The sequence below is a fragment of the Drosophila sechellia genome, chromosome 2L (assembly GCF_004382195.2).
Source record: "Drosophila sechellia strain sech25 chromosome 2L, ASM438219v1, whole genome shotgun sequence".
In the NCBI taxonomy this organism is placed as follows: Eukaryota; Metazoa; Arthropoda; class Insecta; order Diptera; family Drosophilidae; genus Drosophila; species Drosophila sechellia.
The window spans coordinates 21,745,703-21,771,756 of NC_045949.1; the positions used below are offsets into that span (position 1 = coordinate 21,745,703).

At 37.1% G+C, this 26,054-nt stretch overlaps 2 protein-coding genes and 1 long non-coding RNA gene across 7 annotated transcripts; 1 reads left to right on the plus strand and 2 right to left on the minus strand.

Moving 5' to 3' along the window:
* Window positions 1-2,599: 2,599 nt before the first annotated feature.
* On the minus strand, window positions 2,600-19,412 carry LOC6619301 (choline/ethanolamine kinase). Of its 3 annotated transcripts, none has more exons than XM_032717445.1 (8): window positions 18,970-19,412; window positions 7,324-7,430; window positions 6,790-7,135; window positions 6,576-6,728; window positions 5,305-5,693; window positions 4,480-4,548; window positions 3,294-3,717; window positions 2,600-3,231 (listed from the first exon to the last, which is right to left on the minus strand). In XM_032717445.1, exons 1-8 carry the CDS (start codon window positions 18,988-18,990, stop codon window positions 3,169-3,171), a joined length of 1,572 nt encoding a protein of 523 aa, XP_032573336.1. In that variant the 5' UTR covers window positions 18,991-19,412; the 3' UTR covers window positions 2,600-3,168. The 3 variants fall into 3 exon arrangements, with proteins under 3 accessions (XP_032573336.1, XP_002043519.1, XP_032573388.1); XM_002043483.2 differs by lacking the exon at window positions 18,970-19,412 and adding an exon at window positions 7,905-8,162; XM_032717497.1 differs by lacking the exons at window positions 2,600-3,231; window positions 5,305-5,693; window positions 18,970-19,412 and adding an exon at window positions 7,905-8,164 and having other exon boundaries at window positions 3,627-3,717.
* Window positions 19,413-20,147: 735 nt separating this feature from the next.
* LOC116800925 lies at window positions 20,148-23,448 on the plus strand. Of its 3 annotated transcripts, none has more exons than XR_004361688.1 (3): window positions 20,148-20,979; window positions 23,148-23,247; window positions 23,316-23,448. It is a non-coding gene; the product is annotated as an uncharacterized LOC116800925 (long non-coding RNA). The 3 variants fall into 3 exon arrangements; XR_004361690.1 differs by lacking the exon at window positions 20,148-20,979 and adding an exon at window positions 22,896-22,971; XR_004361685.1 differs by lacking the exon at window positions 20,148-20,979 and having other exon boundaries at window positions 22,896-23,247.
* LOC6619303 (serine-rich 25 kDa antigen protein) lies at window positions 21,556-24,561 on the minus strand. The gene is made up of 3 exons (XM_002043484.2): window positions 24,298-24,561; window positions 22,529-22,896; window positions 21,556-22,456 (listed from the first exon to the last, which is right to left on the minus strand). The coding sequence occupies exons 1-3, from the start codon at window positions 24,321-24,323 to the stop codon at window positions 22,299-22,301; spliced, it is 552 nt and encodes a 183-aa protein (XP_002043520.1). The 5' UTR covers window positions 24,324-24,561; the 3' UTR covers window positions 21,556-22,298.
* Window positions 24,562-26,054: the final 1,493 nt, after the last annotated feature.

A 26,054-nucleotide genomic window follows, 5' to 3' on the forward strand; every position in this document is an offset into this window, starting at 1 on the left:
TACGCATTGTAGAGGAGCGGACCGAGAACGCTTCCTTGGGGAACTCCTGCACGGGCTTCTTTGACGCCTGAGCGCGCTTCTCCACACCTGACGGCGAACCTTCTGCCCTCCTAGAACGACTTCAAGAACTTGAAATATGGCTGGGGCAGGCCGTTTTTGAGCTTGAGGAGGAGACCGGGGTGCCAAACACGATCAAAGGCTTGCTTAATGTCCAGCATTACTGCTATAATATATATATATATATATATATTGCGTATATATATTGTATATATATATTGCGCTACTCGGTGGCCTTGCTCTGGTGTCCCGTGGTGGCGCCTAAAGCCAAACTGGTGATCAGGGATCAGACCAGCCTCCTCAATCACCGGCAATACTCTGCACAAAAATACTCTTTCGAGTATCTTGGAGAGTACTGGCAGTAAGCTGATCGGGCGGTAGGAGGCGAGATTGGCTTCATGTTTACCAGGCTTCAGGATCATAACTACTTCGGCGCGTTTCCATGATGAAGGGAAGTGCCCCAATTGCAAGCACTTATTTATTTTGGTCGTGATTAGTGACTTGCTAATAGGGGGTAGGAGCTTTATAGCAATGGCATTGATGGCATCATCGCCTGAAGCCTTGTGGTTACCCATTGCCGCTATTAAATTGCTGATCTCCTTTTCCGTGGCCTGGGGTATCGACTCGGAGTCAGAGAGAGGTTCTGTCAGGAGCCTGGCTCTTTTGGCTGCTTCATTAGGGGAACATCGATTGGCTGGAGTGAAGACTTCCTCCAAGTGCTCGGCGAATGCGTTGGCTCTTTCGGTCTCGGTTCTGCACCATGAGTTGTCTTGTCTTCTGATGGGCGGGATCCTCTTCAGTGGCCTCTTGATGCGCTTGGTAACATTCCACAGGTTGTGGTGGGGATCACCCGGCGCGAGATTACCAACAAAACTGTCGAGGGCCTCCTTCCTCAGCCTGACCAGAGTTTCCTTCAGCTCCTTGGTGGCTCTGTTGAGAGCTGTTTTGTCTCTAGGGTTCCTGGAGAGGAACCAATCCCGTCGGAGACGCCTTTCCTCTGACTTGAGCTCATTAACCCGCGGATTCCAAAAGTGGACGTCTCTACTGCTGTTCCTTGGTTGGTTAAAGAACCTTGGAGCAGCATGAGTTGCTGCCTCCTGAATTTGCGAGGTGAGGTTCGCAACGGCCGCATCTTTAAGTTCAGGGGTATCCAATGGTGGGTTAGTGACTGTCGTGTTGTTCAGCCAGTGGTGCTATTTGCTGATGTCGGACGTTTTGAAGATTAACTTTTTACCCGCCGATCTCAACATGGCTGAGGCGTAGACCGAAACGGCAATGGCACTATGGTCCGAGAGAAGGTCTTCCACCTCTCTGGTCTGGATTCTTACCGGGTCCAGGCCGCCAGAGATCGCAAAATCGAAGATGTCTGGAGTTTTTGCAGGGTCCGTGGGCCAGTATGTTGGCGTTCCAGTTCCGTGGCAATTGAAGATGCGGGAGAGAACCTGCCTGCATAGCGCGCGTCCTTTTGGATTGCATACTCTGGAACCCCACCAAGTGTGCTTGGCGTTAAAGTCTCCTCCTATGACGAGTTTGGGGCCGAGGCTGTCCGAAAGCGAAGAGAAGCAATCGTCCGTGGCTCTAAATCTGGGTGGGCAGTAGGCAGCGGCAAAGGTAATGTCCCCGTGGGTGGTGCTTACCGATATTCGGGCGCATTGCACCCAATCCACCGTAAACTATGCTACTGCATGGTACAGTGGGCCTTTTGCGTATCCATCCTACCACAATAGATTGATCCTTTTCAAAAGTATTTACACAACGTGCTTTTTTTCAATTGTCAACTAATAAAAAAAGCTCGTCATGTAAATACTTTTGACCACCTCGATCCGTCTGTCCGTCTGTCCATCTGTCCGTGTGTCCGTCCACCCGTATGCACGTCAAGATCTCAGGAACTATAAAAGATAAGTTGAGATTAAGCATACTATTATAGAGAAATATACGTATCGAAAGTTTGCTGACCCAAATTGCAACGTCATCTCTAACGCCCACAGTCCTGTACAAAACTTTTTGCCACGCCCACTCTAACGCCCTGAAACCTCGCAAAACTGCCACGGCCACATTTCTGAACAATTTTTAGATTTTTTTTCATCATTTAATAAATCTATAACTTCTTACCGATTTGCAATAAAACTTGTTTCCACGCCCACTCTAACGCCCTAAAGCCGTCAAACCGGTTACTGAGTAACGGGTATCTGAACTGGACTATAGCATTATCACTGCTTTTTTGTATAGAAAACATATTCAAGGTGAAAAATACAAGGAATTCAATCTTAAATATATTAAATTAACACCACATCTAAAAAGAGGATTCTTATTATCTGTATCCTTTACTTATTTATTAACAATGTGATCAACAAATTTTAAATCTAAAAACAAAAATGTATTAAATGGAACAGTTTTTAAGATACATAGAAGGATAAGGCATTTACAAATTTCAAATTAATAAAATCGAAAAAATTAATATTAATATAAAAAACTACTAAAACTTAGCTGTAAAGAAATCATATAATGTGGCAAATGGTAAGAAAAATGCAAAAAAAAACGATTCAACTTAAATGTCATGTAATTAAAAAAGGCATAAATTCGAAAGTTATATAACGTGTTTGTTTATGGGGAACTCTATTTAACTCTATTTAATCGTTGAACAAGCCTGCTTTTAATAAAATGTTAAAGGATGGGTTGGATGCTGCCTGTAATACTTTTCATCTCTGCTGGTAAAGAAACAATCTCTTACCAATTTCGCAATAGAAACAACAATTATTCCGTAAATATCGTGGAATTATTTGGCCACCCTCGTGTACGTGGAAATTGCCAAGGACAAAAAAACAATTAAAACAAAGTAAAATTGTTGTAGTTGTTTTTTTCTGTAACCTGTTTCACGCAATTATCACAGCAGTAATTTTCAATGATGTAAACGAAATTATTCATTATAAATTTAAATAGTCTTTTTAAATAGTTCGATGTTATTTAATGTTTTGTATGAACTATTCAAACATTTTCAGTTAAAATTATTTCTAGACACGGACAAACGCGGACAGTTATAAAAGGTCAATTATGTCTATGCTAATTAACTATGGTTCTGATTCGAATTATATGAAGGTTCAGATATTTGACTTAATTAGCTTGATAAGCTGCCTTTAGCTTTTGATATTCCAAAATTCGAGCAATACCATATTCCTGAAAAATAAGCGAAAATTAGCATAAGTACCTTTTTCAAAAACCACTCTTAGATTACTCACCCAATAACCAAACTCAATCGCCGATGTGACATTAATTACGGACCAAAGGCTCCAGAACAGATGAGACAGCATTGTAAAGAACTGAATCTCAGCGTCTACCTTTATCAACTCCTGACCAGTGATATTATAGTTTTCGTCTTCGTGATACTTCTTTAAATAGTTTACAATGAAGTCGCGCCGTTGCTGAACAGTTGCGCAGTTGCTGGGGTTGTGGTAGAAGTAAGGGAACTGTGGGTTGGTGTAGTCGAAAGTCCACTCAATAAAATGATTGGCAAGATCATAGCCACGGTAGTTGTAGGCACAATACTCAAAGTCGATGATAATAAGATCCGGCTCATTATCGCCTATGAAGCTGGCATCCAGGGCTGAGTCATTCGTAGTGTCCAACTCCGGGCATGGTGAAGGCGACGCACAATGTGATTTGCTATACGACACGAAGAATTTTTGTATAAAATTAGAATTCGGTATACATTGGTTTCAACGTGTTTTGTTTCGCCAATAAACATATTGCGTAACAGGCAGAAGGAAGCGTTTCCGACTATATAAAGTGTATATATTATTGATCAGGATCAATAGCCTAGTCGATCTGGCCATGTAAGTTAGTCTGTATGAACGTCGAGTTTGTAGGAACTAAAAAAGCTAGAATGTTGATATTAAGCATGCCGATTCTAGAGACAAAGACGACGCGCAAGTTTGTTGACCACCATTTTGCCACGCCCACTCTAACGTCCACAAGCCGCACAAAACTAATACGCCCACACTTTTGATAAATGTTAGTATGTTCTCAAAATTTTATTAGTCGCTTAAGTTTCTATGCAGTCGTGGCATGCCCAAAAGCCGCCAAACCGGTCACGCCCCCACTTTTGATCAATTTAAATTTTTTCTCATTTTATTCCCCAAATATCTATCGATATCCCAAATATGATGAAATTTCGCGTTCGGATTCAAGCTAGCTGAGAAACGGGTATCTGATAGTCGGGGAACCCGACTATAGCATTCTCTCTTGTTATAACTCAAACCACGACCGCAGCACATTTGGGTCTTCTAAAATTGTAGACATGTTTATATGGGTTTGGCGAGCAGGAACCGACTAATGGGCCAATAACAAGTAGGTACTGTATAGCATCCAACGCACAATAACGGGTTTTCAGTTTACTTCGCTCACGAACGATCGTGGTATACTTACTGTGTCTCCGTATCCGATATATTGCTATTTCCATCAAGGCTATCACCCAAAGTTTCGTCGAAGTTTGATCTGTAAATAAAAAAGGTTTGCATATTTTAAAATTTTATCGCAAATTTTCCTTGCCCTTCAAATTTTGATACATTAATATAATGTAAAAATATAATTTAAATCAAGAGATAATGCTATAGTCGAGTTTTCCGACTATCAGATGCCCGTTACTCAGCTAGTGTGAATGCGAGCCCGAAATTTCCTAATTTTTCTGGGATATCGATAGATATTGGGGAATAAAATAAGAAAATTCAAAAATTGTTCCAAAGTGTGGGCGTGACCGGTTCGGCGGCTTTGGGGCGTTAGGGGCGAAAATAGATAGAAATTTACAAGACTAATAAAATTATGACAAAATTTCGAAAAATGGTTTAAAAGTGTGTCAGTTTTGTGGGGCTTGTGGGCGTGGCAACATGGTTCAACTAACATGCACTGCCTCTTTGCCTCTAGAATCTGTATGCTGAATATCAACATTATAGCTTTTATGAGATCTTCATGAGATCTCGACGTTCACAAGGACAGACGGGCATGGCTAGATCGACTCGGCTAATGATCCAGATTAATAATTTATATACTTTATACAGTCGGAAACGCTTCCTTCTGCCTGTTACATACTTTTCAACGAATCTAGTATACCCTTTCACTCTACGAGTAATTTCTTTACAGGATTTAGAGGTAATTGTAAATGGCTAGATCGGCAATGCCTAATGAGTATTAGGAGCACTTAATGTATTCAAATTGATTGAACAGTAAGGAAACAATTCATGTAATTCAACCCACCTCAGGCTACTGATAGACTCCCGGGGGGTCCGTTCGTTTTGGCCTGTCGGTTGTCGCATCAGAATATTACCTTCTTGCAGATCATTGTGACAGAACACAACTGGATAATCTTCATCTTCGATAATCGACCTAATCCAGGCCATCTCTTGAACGTAGTCAAAAGTCCGCATCAATTCCATTTGTTTTTTTAGTACCGAAGATTTTGGATTCGTTTTGACACTGCCGTTAACAATGCTCTCTAAACCGGAAACCCAACGCTGCATACAATTCCAAATCCAATCGGGCTCCTTAGACATGGGTATATTGAGACTGTGGATCTCACCCATTTTCTCAGCCACTCTCTTTAATATTCGTTGCTCTCCCAATTCTGCTGTGATCAATGCGCGCGCCTAATGGAAATAAATCAAATTTTATTTAATAGCTGTTTTTTAAATTTTATTGCAAATTTGGATCTTCTTACTCTTTTAGTTTAAAAGATATTTAAGGAACGCCGAGTCTAGTTTGGTTTTAATATTAGTTTGAAGCCACGAATGGATACCCAATAATTAAGACTATTTTCAAAAGAGATCTTTTTGAAACGTATATTCTATTTTCCGTTACTCGTAGAGTTCAAGGCTATACTAGATTCTTTGAGAAGTATGTAACAGAAAGAAGGAGACTTTTCCGAACATATAAAGTAAATATATTCTAAATCAGGATCAACACGTTCTGGCTATATCCGTCTGTCCGCCCGTCAGTCCACCGTTATGTCCGTATCAACGTCGAGATCTCAGGAGCTATAAAACCTACAAGGTTTAGCTAAGGCACGCAGATGCCAGAAACATAGAAGCAGCGCAAGTTTCTTAACTGATTTTGCCGCGGCCACTCTAACGCCCACACTTTTAACAAATGTTTTGAAATTATTTTATTTCTTTCAGTCCTGCGAATTATCGATCTGCCAAAAATCATTTTGCCACCCTTAATCTAACATCCACAAAACGCTCAAAAACACGTCATGCCAAATTCTTATGGACTATCAAAAACTTATTCGAAACGCAGCTTTTTAATCCCGACCATAATTTAAAGTTATTTCCATAATATTTTTCTTGTATGTTTCTATCGATTTGTCAGAATTGGAAATATTTTGATCGCATTCCCACTAGCTTAGTAACGGATATCTGATAGTCGAGATTCTCGATAATAGCGTTCTCTCTTGTTAAGAACAGAAATTCGCAAAAGCGACATCTTGCTTAAGTTTTGCTCGCTTATTTTATGGCTTATAGTCAACATACCGGAATGTATTGTTCAATGCGTCCGCCCGGAAAGATTCCGTGCAGTTTGGGCCCATAGTTCCGTTCACTGAGAAGTGCGAAAACCACGGACTCGGTAATCATGCTCTCCAGCGCGTGATCACCATGGGTCTGACCATAGATTCGCAGAAGGACCTGTTGGTATATATCAAGGATGAACTTCTAAAAAGGATGACTGGTACTCTGGATGACCTACCTCATGGGGTTCCTGCTTGGGGGTGTGCAATCGTTTCGAAGAACTGGAGTCGCGACTATCACTATCGCATCGCTGACGTTTGTATGCTTGTATGGCGCTAGGAGCTGCGTCAGCTATGTCCTCGTTATTTATTAATTCCCTCGCCATCAATGTTACGCCCACCGCCTTGGCAGCCGACTCATCGTCGTGTGTGAAACCCCTGCTTCTATTGGTCACAGTTGCGGTGGCCTCTATGAAGTCTTCGCTGACGTTGACATTTTCCTGATGCTTATTGTGTTCCTCCAGCTCATCGTAGTCATTTAAATCGGGAAGGCTTACGTAATACAAGAAATTTGACAACCCGCCACTGCAAGAAGAGTTTTGGAAATATTGTGATTCATCAGAGTCTTTACCGTCTTCTAACAATTTATATTTCCCTTTTAAATTCATTAGGTAAAGGAAGGAGCCTTATGATTAATTGAACCTTATGATTATTGAAACGAGTATGCAAAAATCAAGGCAATATATTTATATTTAACGAACCAGAGGACTTACCTTATGCGCTTCACCACTAAATTCTCTGGAGTAACCACTTTCCAGGGCCCAGTTAGATAGTCTCGGCAAATACGGGCGGCCGCATGTCGAATTTCCTCAAGAGTGGCCTGTGTATTAAAGAGAGGGTGAAGGGATGTGTTTTTAAAGATACTTGAAAGAGAAAGCGGTCACAAAGAGAATCCCAAAAAAGAAAGAGAGTAAGAGGCATAGAAATCGACTAAAACAATTCTGCCCAATATTGGTGGTGTACTAAAAATAGTAAAAACATTTCAAGAAAGAAAAAGCAAATGCAATTAGAAGGGTAGATTACCAACAAAATTCATATGGATTAAGTAGGCAATGACGATGAAAAGTAATACTATTTAAAGCTTATTGTGGTTGGGTGCTTTGGACAAACAAATAATAATTTATTCACTAATATATGTATTCTCTATATTTAAATCGAGAATATATATATAATATATATATATAATATAATATATATATATATATATATATATATATATATATGCATACATAAACATACATACATATATATATACATATATAATGTATATAATTTCTAAAAAAAAATGGCCTACATTGCTATTGAAATGCTGCCAGATATTTTCATAGTTGCAACGTTTACTCAAGCAACAATTTTGATTTTTATTATCTGGCTGCTGGAGACGTTTGAGTGCTTTACTATTCCTACGATTTCGCTGTTTCATGCTACGCGTAGTTTATCAAAATATTTATGTACTATATGATTGAAATCGTATTATATAAATTAATAACAAGTAGCGAAGGCACGCAGTTAGTCTTTTCGTTGAGCTCTTAGCAATTAGTAGTTCCCAGCTGGGCGTACGAAATCAAACTGACTCATCGTTACAAAACCAAGACCCAGAGGAAACATAAATAAAAATCCCATTCCGCTCTCGCTCTCTCGGCGGCTGTAGAATTTCCTTTTCTACGAACTAAGGACTCAATCCCCACCCACCGTGCTCACCTTGCCAACGGCTAGGTAGAGACCAAACAATTATTTCCACTACTTTGGTTTTTTCGTGCAATCGCGAAGAATCAGGGTGGTAACAGGTAAAATAGCTGGAATTGTACCTGACTTACAACAAATGTTCCTTTAATTCTTTGGCACCCTCACAATCCATTTGTGGAAGTTTCCACACACTTGACACACATCGAACATTTACAAGAAAACCCCCACCACAAACACTCTTATCAAGCCGATTCAGTTTTTATTGCCATGCTGCGTATAGCTGTTATTTTTATACCTGTTACTCGTAGAGTAAAGGGTATACTAGATTCGTTGAGAAGTATGTAAGAAGCAGAAGGAAGAGATTCCGCAGCGAAATTTTATTGACCCACGTTCCCACGTCTAACGTCGACAAACCTCCCAAAACGGCCACGCCCACACTTTAAACAATTATTAAATTTGTTCTCATTTTATTCCCCAATATTTTCTATCGATATCCCAAAAAAATTATGAAATTTAGTAACGGGTATCTGATAGTCGGGGAACTCGACTATAGCATTCTCTCTTGTTATTTCTTTAGTTAAGCAAAACAGAATACATTGAAAATTAAACCCGAAAAAAATAATGATTTAGTAAATGTAGTTTAGTAATGGTCAACAAACCTTTTTGTATTGAATTAAAATAATGTTATAGTTAATATTTAGTGCTGTGAAAAGTACTTATGGATGTACGTATGTTTTTAATGAGGTCGCCTTAATCAGCTAAAAATTGAACATTTTTTTCGACCCCACCTTCTTTGAGCTGTTTTAACCGTATTAATCTTATTCCTTTCAAAATAGTTACCACCTTTTAAACATTTTTAGGTATTATATGTTTTATAAAGCTACACCGTTTATGACTTTCATGCTCAATGTTTTACGGCTGCTTGTATGAACTTTCCCCAGGCTTGAAACAAACTACCACTGCAATCAGTTGCAAGCTTCTTATCTTATTCCGGGATCTTGACTTTTTGTATGCAAATGTTTATTATATGTAAAATTGATTTCTTTTTAAAGATATCTAACAATCAACAAATACCTAACCTTATGCCTCGACGAATTACGTGCTTACGTCAAATTTTATTTAGGAAAGTAAAGTGAAGGAATTTCTATAAAATGCGATTTATGTCATTAATTTTGAAGGCTCTAAAAGTTAAATCTTATCTTAATTTAGATGGTGCCTCATATCTGATTGCTCTCAAAATGCCTATGATCGTTTTTTATGGGTTGTAATTTGTCAAAAAAGTGATTTTGAGAAATGATTTTAAGTTTTTATAAAAACTCCTTTTTCAGCTAGTGGGTGTGCGAACGAGAAATTTACCGGTTGTTTTTGGCAAAACGATAGAAATTTTTCAAAAGTGTAATCGGAGCTGTTTTGGGCGGTTTGTGGCCGTTAGAAGGGGCGTATCCAAAATGTATAGAAAAATTTGTATTCCGATAGAAATTTGCAAACCAAACAAATCGATGGGAAATAAAATGAGCAAAAATAAAAAATTGGCAAGTCGATATTTAAACTATATAATATAATATAATAAAATTATGAAAAAAGTATCTAAAAATTTTTCAGAAATGTGGGCGTGGCAGTTTAATGTGGTTTTTTGGTGTTCGAGTGGGCGTGGCAGAAAGTTTTTAGGCAAATCAATAGAAATTTGCAAGACTAATAACGATGTGAAAAAATATCAACACACTTTTTAAATGTGTGGGCGTGATAGTTTTGTATGGCTTAGAGTGGGCGTGGCAACAGGGGTCAACAAACTTGCGCTGTGCCTTTGCCTCTAGAATCTGTATGCTGAATCTCAACCTGCTTTTATAATTCCCGAGATCTCGACGTTCATACGGACAGACGAACTGAAAGACAAACGGACATAGCTAGATCGACTGAGCTATCGATCCTAACCAAGAATATATATAGTTAAATATTTTTTTAATTGAGCCGAACAAATTATCCGTATTTAACTAAGATCAACGCTGAAAGTTAAATAGTTTTTATTTTTCAAGTCGAACAAATGATCCGTATTTAAACTAGGATCAACTCCGAAATAAATTAAACACTGAATAAATTCGTTTTTGGTTTTTATTAAATATCGGTTTAAGACTTATTGAACTTTACGGTATAACTTTCAACTTAAGACTAATTTCGAATATGAGTGAGATTGAGGAGGGGCCTCTATGGGTTACAGAAATAAAGAATAGGAATAACGGAATATCTCCCAAGGCTGTGAAGTGAAGCAATAGACGATCGACACGTAGATAACGCAGAAAATAGCTTTAAACGGTAGATCAGCAACTGATAAAATCATGTTATGTTAGTTTAATCTTGGGAGATGTTCTTGGATTTTTACGTTGAGGAGAGCCTCAGAGAGAGCAGACGAAACTGCTAGGTCAGGCTTGGGAATCTGTTCACAAGAGCGGCCCAGTTCGGGTGGCGCGAATATTCGATTAACTGAGCGTGATGAGTTGGCGTGAATACGTCACTTCCCTTCCCTTAAAGATAAGCCTATACTTGGGCTGGGACTGATGGATATAGTAAGGGTAGTGGAACTTCTTCCATTCCAGTTTGTGGTGGTGTGTCCTGATTTTGGTTTTTTCTTAATTTTAGTTTTGTATACATCATTATTCTATAGATTTCATTAATTCATTTGTGGGTATTGGCTTAAAATTACAGATTGGATTTAGGTGCTTAATTATATTGGTGACACATTCATTGTTTATTTCTTTATTTTCATTACTATACACTTTGTTTTCTTTTTCAAAATATAATTGTGAATCTGTGTAGTCTAACTGGTAGCCATTTGAGTTGGGGTATGGGTTTGATTAATTTTCTTTCGTTTTTTGAATTGTGTTTTGTAGTAATGCATAGCTCTGTTTCTATTAGTAATTTTGTAATGGTCCGGGTCTGTTTGTTCTACGTTTTTGGTTGGTTTATATGGGTTGTCCAATTTGCCTTTTTGTAATGGTCCTTTTCTGTATCTTGTGTCGATATCGTGGTCTTCTCTACCTTTGTTTAATTTGTCTATTTTAGTTTTCTTTAGTTCCTGCGTGTTCAAGGTAGGTTGTCCTGCGTATAAAAATATGTGAGCGGGCGTTTGTCCCGTGGTGTCATGTTTTGTTTTGTGATTGTAAGTATAAAGTATAGTTTCTATTTTACTCAGGTTTCAGTATTTTTCATAGTATTGATTATTCTTATTTTTTCGTTAATGGTCTTATGAAAACGTTCTATATCTGCTACTCCTGTTTTTGTGGTATTTAGCTGTAGTTCTACTCCTTCTGTTTCTAACCATTCTTTTAATGCTAGACTTGAAAATGCACCATCTCTGTCTGCTTTTAATAGCTTCGGTTTTCCCAATTGATTAAATATGCGCATCAGGGCGTTCTTGCCTTCTATCCAGTCCTTGGTTTTTATCTGCTCTAGTGTAGCGAATTTTGAATAAGTGTCTATGCAGCTCAAATAGTGTTTGCCTTCGGCTGAATAAATACCTATAACGAATTTGTCTCTACAGAATTCTATACTTGGCGTGAGTTTAAATGGGACTTTGGTATTTCTATGCTCTGACTTTGCTAGATTACAAACTTGACATTCGTTTATAATGTTTTGGATTTGTAGTTGGCTATTTGGAAAAAAGTAGTTTTCACTTAATAATTTCTTAGTTTTCTTTATACCTGGGTGCAATAACTTTTCATGGTATTGAAGGATTAATTCCTTAAATTCTGCATATGATTTAATGTTTTTTAGTAAAGTTAGGCTTCTAATTACCTTTGTGGTGCTTGGGTTGATAATTTCTTTATGGGCTGCCTGTATTGTTTCAAAATCAGTGTCGCTGTCTATGTATAAAGCGCTGTGGTTGTTTACGAAGAAATCTATCAAATACTGTTTGGCTTTTTTATGAGTGAGTATTTCGTACGAAATATGAATGATCTTTTTCTTATAATAATTCTCCTGTTTTACTTTTTCTGGTCCCTTAGTGAAAATGACTTGTCTATTGTAATTATTTACCGCTTTTTCTGTTAGGGAAATTAAATTCTGGTTGTCTTCTTGGGCGCTGTGCTGTGTAGCTTCAGTAAAGAACGCTTCCTCTATAGTAATCCTGGATAGGGCATCTGCTACATGATTTTCTTTGCCTTTGACGTATTTAATATCGAAGTCGTCTGCTAGTCTGAATTTCCACCTTGTTAATTTTGCGTTGGGCTCCTTCATCTTGTGCAACCAGCACAACGGTTGGTGATCACTTGCTATTTCAAAATGTCGACCTAGCAAATAGTGTCTAAACGTTTTCGTTGCCCAAACAATAGCTAGTAGTTCTTTTTCAATCGTACTGTAGTTTATTTCATGGTCGTTAAGTGTTCTGCTAATATAACTTATGGGGTGACCATCTTGAGAAAGTACTGCTCCTAGAGCTACATTACTAGCGTCTGTTGGGAGTACAAATTTTTTCTTGAAGTCTGGTGATCGAAGTATGGGATCGTTAGAAATAAGGAGTTTTAACCTTTTGAATGCCTCAATATATTCCGGGTTTTTACTATCTACTTTTTTGTCCTTTTTAAGACATGTTGTTAGGGGTTTTGCAATCTGTGCGAAATGGGGTATGAACTTTCTATAAAAACCTGTGAGTCCTAAAAATGATTTTATCTCCTTCGGCTTAGTAGGAAGGGGGTAATTTTCTATTGCTCGTAGTTTTTCCGGGTTAGGTCTTATACCTTCTCCATATGTCCTAAGAAATATGTGTCGTGTCTTAAAAACTCGCATTTATCTAATTGGAGTTTTAGATTAGCATTAGATAATGCTTGAAAGACTGCTCTAAGGGATTGAAGATGTTCCTCTAAGGAAGCTGAAAATACAATAATGTCGTCCAAGTATACCATACAGATTTTATTTAATAGTGGACGAAGTACATCGTTCATACATCGTTGGAAGGTAGCTGGGGCGTTTTTCAGTCCAAATGGCATACGGGTATACTCGTAATGCCCTGTCTTAGTTGGGAAGGCTGTTTTGGGGATAGACTCGGTGTCCATTTCTATTTGGTGAAACCCTTTGATTAAGTCAATTGTAGTAAAATAGTTGCATCCTCCTAACTTGCTTAAGATTTCATCCATATTTGGTATTGGGTATTTGTCTGCTATTGTTATTTCATTGAGGTTACGGTAGTCTATGGCTATTCTGTATTTCTTCTGTCCGGAGGTGTCTGTTTTCTTGGGTACTACTACAATGGGGCTACAATAAGGGGAATTGCTTTCTCGGATTATTCCCTGATCTAACATTTCTTTTATTTGGTTTTCTACTTCCGTATCTAGTCCGGGTGCGTATCCGTAAGGCTTTCTGTATACTGGGTCATTATGGGATGTTCTAATAGTGTGTTTTACGTTATTAGTGAATGTGAGCTGGTCTCCCTTCTTATATTGAAGGTCCTGGAATTCTTTTAGGAGGGTTATCAATTTTGCGTTTTCTTCGGAATTTAAGTGGTCTAGCCTAAAGGAATTATTCTGTGTATCTTGAATATGTATTTCATCTGAAGGAAGGAAGGCATCGATCATTTCGTGCACGTGTCCGTATATTGTAACTGTACGGGGTCCGTAATTTACTGATGTAGTTCCCTCGTCAAGTAATTGTCGTCCTAAAATCAAGTCGTATTTAGTTGAAAAAGGATATATCAAAAAATCGTATGGTTTAGGGAAAAGATTATTTTTGGGTAACGTTACTTTCTTTTGTGCAATGAACTGGCCATTACTTGAGTTTATTTTCTTTGCTATCTCTTGGATTGGTAATTTGAAAAAATTTTGAGTGGCCATATTTACTGTTGAGCCTGTGTCTATTAAGCATTTTAAATTGAGTCCTTTGTGTTTAATAATTATGAATTGGCTTGTTCCGAGGCTTGAGGCCGAAAATTCTCAGCCGTTTCAGCTTCTGTTATTAATTCCATAGGGAGGTTCAGTTGGCTCTTCTCGTGCCTCTGCCATCTCTTGTATGCCAACCGGATGTTGTTGTGGGGGGTCGTAAGGCATGTAATAAATCGGGATGTTGTTGGGGGGCGGCCCGTAAGGCATGTAAAGATCGAAAGGATATTGGGGATGATTCCCGTAATGCATGTAAGGATTGAACTGTTGATGGGTTTGGTCTAATTCTTCTTGGTAATGAGCCTCATCAAAACTCATACGTGATTGTCCACTGTCAGACGGTCGTTGTCTCTTTAGTGCTGGTCCACCGGTCGTTATAATTTCCTTTCGTTTTTAGTGCGTTTGAATAACTAAGTCCTGGTCGGTTCTGGTCAAATGTATGTTGACGATTCAATGGTCTAGGTTGAGCTATAACAGATACGTTTGGTTGAGGGTGAAGTTGACGGTATTGGTATTGGGAAAACGGATTAGGGTTAGTTCTGGGTAATTGAGGTGGTATATATGAAATTGGTTGGCGAATTGGTTGATACATGGCGTTGTATGATGGTTGGAATGGTGTTGTATGATTATAGTAGTTAGTTGTTTGTCTGTGAGTTGCATTGTTAGGTGATTTAATGGGATTTGAGACTGGCATTGTATTGTTCTTGTTTGTAGTTGCTATTTCATAAATTCCCTTTTCTTGCAATATATTTATTAATGATCTTAAATTCGGAATTTCGCATTTAATTATTCTTAACTGTATGTGAGTTGGTAATCTTAGAATTAATGTTTCTATACTGGTTCGTATTAGTTGGTTATACAGGGTAGTTTCTGCAGTGTCGCTTTCTAAGTCTAACTTATTTGTTAATATCTGCCGTCTACGTTCGGCTTCTTCTAAAAATTCACGAACGTTACCTCGGAATTGGGTATTCCGGAAGTCCTCCAATAGTAGATGATTTGGTCTCTGGGGTTTGTAGTTTAGGATCAGATGAGTCCTGAGTTCCGCTCAATGTGCGCTCAATGTGTCCGAAGATGGTGAGCTTCTGCCGTTCGTCGGTCGTTTGATATAGTGCCAGGATGAAATCGATGCGGCTGATGAACGTATACAGGGTATGTGGGTCCCCGTTGAAGTGTTCGACTCCATTTATATGTCGTTCAACTTGAATCATGTTCGAGCATTATTGGGCTTGGTGCTGCTACTGCCATTTTTTTTTTATTAGAGTACAAAATTGTTTGTTTTTTTTTTTGTTTTTAAATGTTTATAGTTGGTGATGTTTTGTGAGTAGCGGTTATTTCATAATTTTATTATTGTTATTTTTAATGTTGTATTGTATAGTTTTAGTTTATTTTTAATTTATTCACACTTTATATCTTCAGTTTTTTTTTGTCTTCATTTAAATTTTATTCACTCTTATTGATTTTTCACTTATGTTCCGTTTGAAGTCTATTACTCTCCTCTCTTGAAAACACGTTAAGATTTATTTCTTTTGTTATTTTCCGTTGAGCTTAGATAGAGTTTATTTAGATATATATTTTCTTTGAGTGTATATAGTTTTGTTTTATATGCACTTATTTAATAGTTCGTATTAAAGATTTTTTTTTTACTGATTGATTTGGGTTTACTTCCTTATGTTTTGTTTCACTTAGATTTTAATTTTTCACTTATTTGGTAATTCCTTAATATATTTAGTTTTAGGTTCTTTTTTTTTATTTTTTTTTTATTTTCCAGCAATTCACTTGTTCGGAGTAACCAAAAAAAATTTCTGGATTTATAGCTCCGGTAAATGTTGGAGGTTCACTGTTGTTTAAACAGATGTGTCTCACTGTTCTTTTAAGTGTAGGCGTAACACTTCACTTTCACAGTAACACTACGTAAGTTCTTTGGCGGATAACACAGATTACAGGAATTAAAAATTTTATATTTTCGCATCAAGCAATCTTTGAGTTATCCTACCGACTGCGCCAGTTAAATATTTTTTTAATTGAGCCGAACAAATTATCCGTATTTAACTAAGATCAACGCTGAAAGTTAAATAGTTTTTATTTTTCAAGTCGAACAAATGATCCGTATTTAAACTAGGATCAACTCCGAAATAAATTAAACACTGAATAAATTCGTTTTTGGTTTTTATTAAATATCGGTTTAAGACTTATTGAACTTTACGGTATAACTTTCAACTTAAGACTAATTTCGAATATGAGTGAGATTGAGGAGGGGCCTCTATGGGTTACAGAAATAAAGAATAGGAATAACGGAATATCTCCCAAGGCTGTGAAGTGAAGCAATAGACGATCGACACGTAGATAACGCAGAAAATAGCTTTAAACGGTAGATCAGCAACTGATAAAATCATGTTATGTTAGTTTAATCTTGGGAGATGTTCTTGGATTTTTACGTTGAGGAGAGCCTCAGAGAGAGCAGACGAAACTGCTAGGTCAGGCTTGGGAATCTGTTTACAAGAGCGGCCCAGTTCGGGTGGCGCGAATATTCAATTAACTGAGCGTGATGAGTTGGCGTGAATACGTCACTATATATATACTTTATACAGTAGGAAACGCTTTCGTCTGCCTGGTACATGATTGTCTACGAATTTAGTATACCCTCTTTATGTATAAATACACTTTAGAGGTTCGGAAAGGCGTCCTTCTACATTTTACTCTACAAGTAACGGGTACAAAACAGGTAAGAACGGGTCTATAATCAAGTGTCTCACTTAAATGAAGTGCAAGGGTAAAAGATGATTAGTAAACACGAGCTTCACTTCTCGGTGGTAACATTAATTACATGTTAATAAAGTTAAAAAAATAATAAAAAAATAGTATTTGGCAGTACATATGTACATAGTTGCTTATTGATTAGGCAAAACTTGAACCCAGTTTGCTCTTAACTTCTTCAACCAAAGTAATTTAAACTCATTATTCTAATGTCTTTGCTTTAACCATATTAGCGCCACATGGACATAATCGGTCTCCAAAATGTACTTGTCAAATATATCTTTGCCAAGAATTAGCATGATAAATATAATTCTTTTTGACTATTTATGTACATATATGTATGTAAAATTCTTCGGATGCATCAATACTTTGACTTTCCCAATAAGATCTCCCTCGATTCTTGGTATAACAACGTTGGATACGACATGGCGATAGAACTCTACGGGAAGTGAGTATGAGAAATGTAAGATGTGTATGTTTACAGCTGCGCAATATCAAAAACAGGGGCTTATAAGATAATTTAGTTAAATGTGGGAAATATGATCTTGCTGTCATTGGAATGTTAACTGCGCAATGACAACAATCCACATTACTTAGCATCAATGTATAGCTAAACTATGTAATTTGATCGTACAACTGTAGGCCAAAACGGATAAATTCTAAGTGAGCGGCGCACGCAATACAAAAATGGAATATAAACAAGAGATAATGCATTAATCGAGTTTCCCGACTATAAGATACCCGTTACTCAGCTAAAATTGTTCAAAAGTGTGGGCGTGACTGATTTGGTAGCCTTATGGAGTTAGGTTGGTCGTGGCTAAAAGTTTTTTGGCAAGTCGATAGAAATTTACACGACTAATAAAATTATAAAAAAATATCGAAAAATGGTTCAAAAATGTGGGCGTGGCAGTTTTGGGCTGTTTTAGGGCGTGAGAGTGGACAAAAAAAATTTTGCAAATCGATATAAATTTACAAGACTAATAAAAATGTGAAAAAATATGAACAATTTTTTTAAAAGTGTGGGCGTGGCAGTTTTGTACGGCTTGTGGGCGTGGCAACATGGGTCGATAAACTTGCGCTGCGTCTTTGGCTCGAGAATCTGTATGCTGAATCTCAATATCAATCTTTTGAGATCCTGAGATCTCGACGTTCATACGGACAGTCGCACAGACGGACATGGCTAGATCGAGTCGGCAACTGAACCTGATCAAAAATATATATACTTTATATGGTCAGAAATATATATATATAAGTATACCTTTTACATACTTTTCAACGAATCTAGTATACCCTTTTACTTAACGAGTAACGGGTATAAAAAGTACTGATAAGTCAATAAAGGAGATTGGCAACGGCAATGCACGAAGCAGTGAGCGATCCACGCACGAGGCGATAACAAAAATTCTGTAAGATTAAAAATCGACGTGGAACCGCAAAAATGAAAAATGGAATGCAAAACATTTATTTTTTAATAGGCTGTGTCGATTATAAGGTTGATTATAAAGACAATATACTTCCTACCTAGACGTTAATTCAGCGATAAAATGACAATGAACAATACCTTCTTTAACACAAGACAAGACAAATCACAAGAAGTCTTTATAAACATTGTAATGTTTATGTGTGTGTGTAAGTAGCTTTACCATCTGGCGAATGAGACTGAAGTTCAAGTTTCGTCACGTGTTAAAAAATGTGTACATGCGTGTATACTGATTAGGATATTTTACATACATATTGTACATTACATACATATGTACAAACATTCACATTTAATATAATTTATTAATGGTAGAAAGTTATCATAATTATAAATATCTCTTCCTACGAGAATTCTGTCAGCAATACACAAGTATATTTATAAGCTCAGGGGTACAACCTCTACAATATAAAGATGAAAACAAACACACAAAACTGGACGACGATATGAATACGCATAGCCCCAACAATATCAGAGTCATTCTACGAAAGGTATGATACAAAATTAGCAAAACAGAAACTTTTAAAACCTTGGAAGAATGTTACCGACTAACACCAGTCTCGAAGTTCCCTTCTTACCTTTTGCAGGTTGGTGGCCATTGTCCTTCGCAATTTTATTTATTTATGGTATTTGGCAATTTTGGAAGACAGGCATCGACAAATAAGCGGTGTCTGACAGCAGCAATACAAAAACCGAGAATTGGTCGTCACGTGGTTTTTATTATAGTGCAATATAAAAACATTGAGTACTCAGTCTCAGTTAACGGTTTCAAAGCGCCTACTCACAAGAACGATTCAGATTCGACTACTTAGCACTCGCCGCCTTTGATCGACGGCGCCATGGAGAAAAGCTCAGTTTTGGTGAAGCAGTAGCAGCGAGAGCCGAGTCGAAATTCGGCTCTCTCCTACTCGTTTTGCTACTTTATCTGTTATTAAGGGGTACTGCAACACTTTTGATCTGCTCTCGAATGTTTAATTGGGATGTTAAAACAATCCAAATTAAAGTTAAAACAATCGAACTGCCGAATAAATTTGAACTGAATTTCAACTACGGCTGAAAAATACAACTGTTGCTGGCATCTGGTTCAATGTGTTCTCAATGTCTTTCCCTTTTTTTTAATCTAAACCGTATCTCTCTGGTATTTTCTAAGTCGATTCCGCATTAGAACAATTCATAAAAGTTCTTGAACGGGTCAGTGAAAGTGACAAAGTATTTTAATTTTTAATTATAAAGTTTCACAAGAAAGAAAGGCTCGTAGTAGCCATGTTTATACTGACTCTTGTAAAATGTTTACAGAATATTGCATCTCTATGGACTGCAGTGTGCGAAGGCAACTAATATACATTTACATCAAAGTAAACAAAGCAAAATATAGTATTGTAGCACTCAGCTATTGTTACTCAGCAAGCGGGAGCACAAAGTAGAAATTTCCAAAATTTTAGGCACATGAATATACATAAATATACCAATAAAATGAAAAACTAATAAAAATATTTTGAAATTTTTGGCTTGTGGCCGTGGGTAAAATGATTTTGACATGCTCCGGTAATAAAATTCATAAGAATTTTACGATTTCGATTTAGAATCGCAAAATCGTAAAAATTTGGCACTTTCGTCTGGTCGGAATGAAAAGTAAATGCCATAAGATCATTCTGACACTTAGTTATTTTATAAAAAATTTATTTATTTGCCGTCTCCAAGAAAATTTTCGATTTGGAAAGGGGCCGATAAGTACGCCGCCAAAAGCTATCGCGAAGGTTGCCGTACTGTTGGTGAAACGAGAAAGGCAAGTAAAAACACTTATAATATATACAAGAATTTATTCATAAATTTTAAAGGAGGATCAAAAGTGCTGATCGTAAATAATGCTATATAATTTAATAACTTAAATGGACAAAGTGCAGTAAAAAATTAATTACGAACATTGTAATTAAAGCTGTGAAAAATGTGGCCGCTGTATTGTTTGGAAAAACAGTTTAAACAGCTGTTTATTGTTTACAAGACATTCCGATAGCAAACATTTTGCGAAAATCAAAGCACTTAAAAACGAAATCAAAAGATTTTATCCAAATCGAAATAGAACAAAATTACGACTAGCGGAGTATGCCTGATAGATAGAAATTAACAAGACAAACAATGAAATAAAAGGACTCCAAAACATTTTCGAAACTATGGGCACGACAACATGTTCTGCGAGAGAAAATAGATTTAATATAAAAATAAAAACAAGAGTGAGAGTCTAGTTCCTCGACTATCCGATACCATATCTGAGTAGTGGAAATACGAACGCGAAATTTCAAAATTTGTCTTAATATCTTAATATTGATCAATGAAATGAGAAAATTTATTTTCAAATTTTTGTTTAGAGTTTTTTGTAGGTGTAAGGACGGGCGTGTCTAAAGTGTTTAAGGTTCTATTGATTCTGACAAAAAATAAAAGAACTGTTACCTGGTAAGTTCTTTTTAACTAATATAGTCTACGGGTAACGGTTAAAATAGGGTAAAGAGTAGTTGAGTTGGTATCCAGAAGGAATGGAAGAAGGAACACCTCCGAGGGATTTATCGAATTTGGCAGAAATGATTCTTCAGGTAATTTTAGCTAAAGTGTGAACTGTGGATTCGCCGTATGTTTTACACGTTTGTCAATTGGCGTAAATGTAAGGGACAGTTGAATATCTAATATCATGCATGAATCTATCAAATAGGAAATTTTCATATTAAAATTAAAAATTAAACGAGGTCCAAAAATTTAAAAAACAACTTACCGTAGGCAAATAGTAGTACTATTTTTAACGTTTTGTGTCGGTATCTCTCTCTCAGCCTAAAAAATCTCTTTTCTAAGATTTCTACTATTGGCGATATCTGTTATTTTGCGCCAATACAAACATGCTCAAATTAATAAAAATTACGCCTCATGTTTGATTTTCATTTGTCGTTTAATTTAGTTTTTTAAATAATCTGAAATTTTGATTTTGCTGAATGCTGGATTTGTCAGGATTTTTTGTTAAATCGTAAAATATTGAACATTAATAAGAGTTTCGTCGCAGACTATTTCGTGGGCTTAGACAAATAAATGAAGTGTTACTTGGAATGAGAAATAGGTACCTTGACCACAAAAAAAGGTACGGTTTCGAAAACATTTTAAAAATGATTATTTCAAGAGTATTGCTGTAAAAGTTGTTTTTCGTACTTTTTATTGTTTCTATGTGGTATTATTTTTTTTTAGCCGGTTGGCATACATTTTTCTGGGGGTGTTGCTGGCAGCTTTTTGTTACATTTTAATGAATTTTTAGTTTTAGCTTGTTCGATATAAATATTCATACTCAAAAATAAGATACGGTTGTAAAATTAAAAATTGTAAAGAATTACATGTTATTTTTGCCGTAATGTTTTGATGTTTTTCTTAGTTAAAGATTTTGTTTGCAATTTGTTTCATTCGCTTCGTATTTTTTTACAATTAATAAATTTGACGCTTTTGTTTACAACTTTTATTCTTAAAAACATAGAGGATCTCGCATCTTAATTTCGCTTAATATTGTTCTCTTAATCCTTTGCTTTATATATATATACTTTGCTTTAAAGTTAAGATTTTAAGTAAGTTTTTAAATAATAATGGATTTTTTTCGTTTTTTGCCGGTATTGTTGGTTGGTAGGTTGTTCGTTAGTAGAGAAGAGAGAGACAAGAACCGGTACGCTATAAAACTACGCTCCCATTGCAGGATTGTTATTGGAGAATTGCGCCCGCCACCCAAGCAGCCACCCACGTATCACCCGCTCCCAAAAGCGGAAAATGGATACAGTGCAGATTCCTGGCGGTAGAACCGTAATTTGTGTGATTTGCTTTTTTGTTGTGTTAGTAAGTATTTAATAAGTAGATTACTGAGTGTGCTGCTCCGCGGGCGATTCCCTTAGGCGGCCACTTCGCTAGCCTCGGGCCCATTCTGCACCTCATCCTTTGTGCTGGCCTCATCAAGCTTAGCCTTTTTCTCCGGCGTGGCGACAGCCTCGTCGGCCTTGGCTGTAGGCTCATCCACCTTCCGCTTTACAGCCTCAATGGCGGAAGCGTCTGTAAGGCGATAAAAAAAAAGGAATAATAAGAACATGAACGTGGAAAATTTGTTAGGCATTGAAATCATACCTGTTGAGTCACCGTTGGTGACCTCCTCGGAGCCATTCTCAACAGCAGGTGGAACAGCTTCACTGCTCTCTTTTTTGGTGTCCTCCCCCTCGGCAGCGGAATCCTCTTTTTTATCCTCGTCCTTCTTCTCATCCTTATCGGCGGCAAAAGAAACAGTAGGCTCAGACCTCTTTTCACCATCGACTGCGTCGGTGGGCTCGGACGCGCTGCTGTCGGCGGCTCCGTTTTCCTTGGCTACGCTCTCCTCTTCAGCGGCACCGTTTTCTGCAGTGCTTGCTTTCTCAGCTGCCAGCTCCTCAACGGCAACTGCATCTTTCTTTACAGCATCAACTTCCTCAGCTGCGACCTTCTCGACAACCGCGGTCTCACTGTGGGTGATAAGTAAGAGACGAAAGTCAGTATGCACTTATAATTTTTTCCGAAGGTGGCCGAAACTGCACTTCGTATGTACAAATTTTTACTACATACGAATGATACAAATTATCGAAAGCCAAAACTATTTATAAATGAATTTAAGGAATATATAAGTGTTTTTTCTGCAGAATTAAAAAAAAAAAGAACAATTTCAGTAAAGCGTCTGTAAAGTTTATGTTTTCATCCCCCACTCTATTCATAACAGCCAGAGGATGTTCGGAATTAAAACATACAAAGGTGCTTTGTTACATCTGCCGCCGTTTTTCAACTCGTTCAAGCTGCGACGCAAAAGAAACCAAGAAACGGTGAGTGCGATTAGGCGCACGGTTTTTTTTTTTTCATATAAATGGCATAAGTTCATGTGTTATTTCAGAGAGCACCAACAGATGAGAACAGGGTAGCATCAAAAAGATGCTTGCAAACGTGCAAAATGAAAAGCGAGACCCCTTTAAACTAAAACGAACAAAGATAGAAATAAAAACCAGTTTTAATGGGACTAATGATAATATAGTCGTTTCTCTCGCACGCATCTACCAGCCACCTGAGGTAGATTGAATTCTATAGGGCGAGCAAAAAGAGAGTTGCAAAGTAGCAACGCTAAACGACAAAAATAACGGTCAAAGCTATACAAACGTCATACAGCCTGCCCTTAAAAAAAAAAAAACGGCACAACCTAAGGCATGAGTTTTGTTTTTCTATTACTTTATAAACTGTAACATATAACTACTTTAAAATAATATCTACATATGTGTTCATCGAGACGGCAAGAGGTAGTATTTTTAGCAATGATAATATAGATATAAGTGTACAAATTTATACTGTTAATTTCAAGCTTCGAGCTTTAAGCTATCGAACGGGTGTAAAAGGCAAGACACGAAATTTTATGTCTGGTGAGGACCGAAGCAAAGCAACAGACGAGGTAGCAAAGACAGCTGAAATAAAGCAGCACAAAAAAAGAGCGGCAACTTGAATGCTGCACACGCATACACGCACATAGACTTTTGCGCAATTGGGTTGTCGTCCGCATACACTCAACGCAATACTCCGCCGCTACACACACACACAAATAATTCATGTTGCCGTTTGCCGGCCGGAGAAAGAGCGAGAAGGCACCATGACGCCGCGCCAAATTAAACGGCGTCGGTTTTTGCGCGCACACCGTTTTGCCTTTGGCGGGAACGAGACAACTACATTAGTGCCGAGAAGCGTTTTGCGTATATAGACACAGAATTCAAAAGAAAATTTCCAAATGTTTGCGGCAAATAACATAGATTTTCATTTGCAAAATTCGCTACAAGTCCATTGCTTAAACAAAATCCAAAAACGTCCGAAAACAAGGCAAACAAAGTACTCACTTCTTTTGCTCAGCCACATCAGCCATTTTGAATTACTGTTAGATATAACTTTTCAAAGGCAAAGCGAGAAAACACGTTGTAATTGAGGGTTTTTGGATCACCAAGCACGACTTGAATATCAGCACAAAGATTTCAAAGAACCAAATTTTATCAATGTAGTTTCCTCTTTGGTAGCTTTGCTAAGAAAGTCGCTTAGTTTCTGGAGATTTTGCCGTACAAATAAGAACGTCCACACAGTCACAAAGAAAAACGCCGAATGAGAGAGCCAAGAGCGTCGCCCCGGCTTTTAAAGCGACCCCCTCTAGTGTTGGTAGACGTCGGTAGTCTGCTTGCGATAGTTCTGCATACGACTACGTAGTTTTTTTGAATCTTCGTGCAGATAGAAACGTCATCGATAGATTTTTATAGAACATTCAGCGACTATTGATGTTGGTATTGCTTTACATATTAATATTGGTGCATACGATTTTTTAAATTAAAGCTTTTTGAGCTTTGGATGTGTGCTTTGTCGTTTTTCACCACCGCACGCGCGCTGGGTAGGGTCTTTATCAGTAGAGGTGAAAATTATGATTGTAACAGTATTAAAAAAAAATATAAACACGATGTATGTATCAGAAAACGATATCATTATTATAAATAAAGTGTGTTTTATCAATACAGAAATTAAAGTTAAAGAACATGTTCCTTGTTTGTTTGTTCTCGTTATCACCCGCGTTCTACTTGGTTTGTTTTTTAATTCGGAGTTAGCTTATGCTGATAGATTTGTACAGTTTTAATTTAATATATTAAGGAGATGAAATAACGAAGCAGTGACAAATATTTTAAAATCACGGTCCACCACTAAAAAGGGCTGCCACCTTTTAACTATTATTTAGAGACTATACAAGTATAGCAGTTAAATATTCAAAAATGCATTCCAATTCTTGTTTTTCTCATTGACAAAAAATATGTTTCGGGTAATACACCTTCCCAATTCTATAGACTTATTTGATCCGGTATCCCTACAAATTAAATAAACATACACAATTTCATGTATGTTCACATATATGATATATCGTCATTTTTGAAAAATTCAAACATTTTACTTAATTACATCAACCATTTTCTTTGACTATATCACAATATAAAACTCAAAAACAATAAACATATAGGCATATATACATATGTACATACATATGTGAACAAACACATATAACCGGCGGAAATAAAAAATCCTTACCCCTCTAAAAACATTATCAGGTAGTCACATATTCATACATACATAGGTACGTACAGACACATATGTATGTATAGTGGCCTTGTCTGCGTTCTGGATCGGTATAATACAAAAAAGAAATAGAGTGTGCTACTAGGCAGCTGGTAGATTTTCTGCTTCACTAAAATGTTATGAACATTTTACAATGTTTGGGCTGTTGGCAAGGAATACACTAGGATTGAGATTCCGTTGCCAAACAGCATTGACGCTTTTATACATACGCAAGTTTGCAATTTTCATAGGTCAAGAAACTATAATATTATTTAATTAAATAATTACGAATTTTTATTTTGAAGAACACCGAACATTTAATTTTGTATCTCAAACTGAACTCAACTTATTGATCTAGATTGAATGTCGTTCAAGCCTCGGTCTCGAGCTTTTTGAATATAGACTTTGGACTTTAGAGTTCTAATGAGCTTTTGGAGTTAGATAGATTAAATCTTCCAAAAGATTGTTCATACATATATCTTTGGAATGTTGCAGGGGCATTTTTCAAACC

Bases quoted from the DNA above. Each gene is read 5' to 3' on its own strand.
- LOC6619303 (XM_002043484.2), bottom strand. From the start codon at position 24,323: ATGGCTGATGTGGCTGAGCAAAAGAA. The intron at 22,897-24,297 runs GTGAGTACTTTG...TATCACCCACAG, and splicing joins GATGTGGCTGAGCAAAAGAA to TGAGACCGCGGTTGTCGAGA. The intron at 22,457-22,528 runs GTATGATTTCAA...ATCGCCTTACAG, and splicing joins CACCAACGGTGACTCAACAG to ACGCTTCCGCCATTGAGGCT.
- LOC6619301 (XM_002043483.2), bottom strand. From the start codon at position 8,033: ATGAAACAGCGAAATCGTAGGAATAGTAAAGCACTCAAACGTCTCCAG. The intron at 6,729-6,789 runs GTAGGTCATCCA...ATATACCAACAG, and splicing joins CCAAGCAGGAACCCCATGAG to GTCCTTCTGCGAATCTATGG. The intron at 3,232-3,293 runs GTGAGTAATCTA...CTTATTTTTCAG, and splicing joins CGATTGAGTTTGGTTATTGG to GAATATGGTATTGCTCGAAT.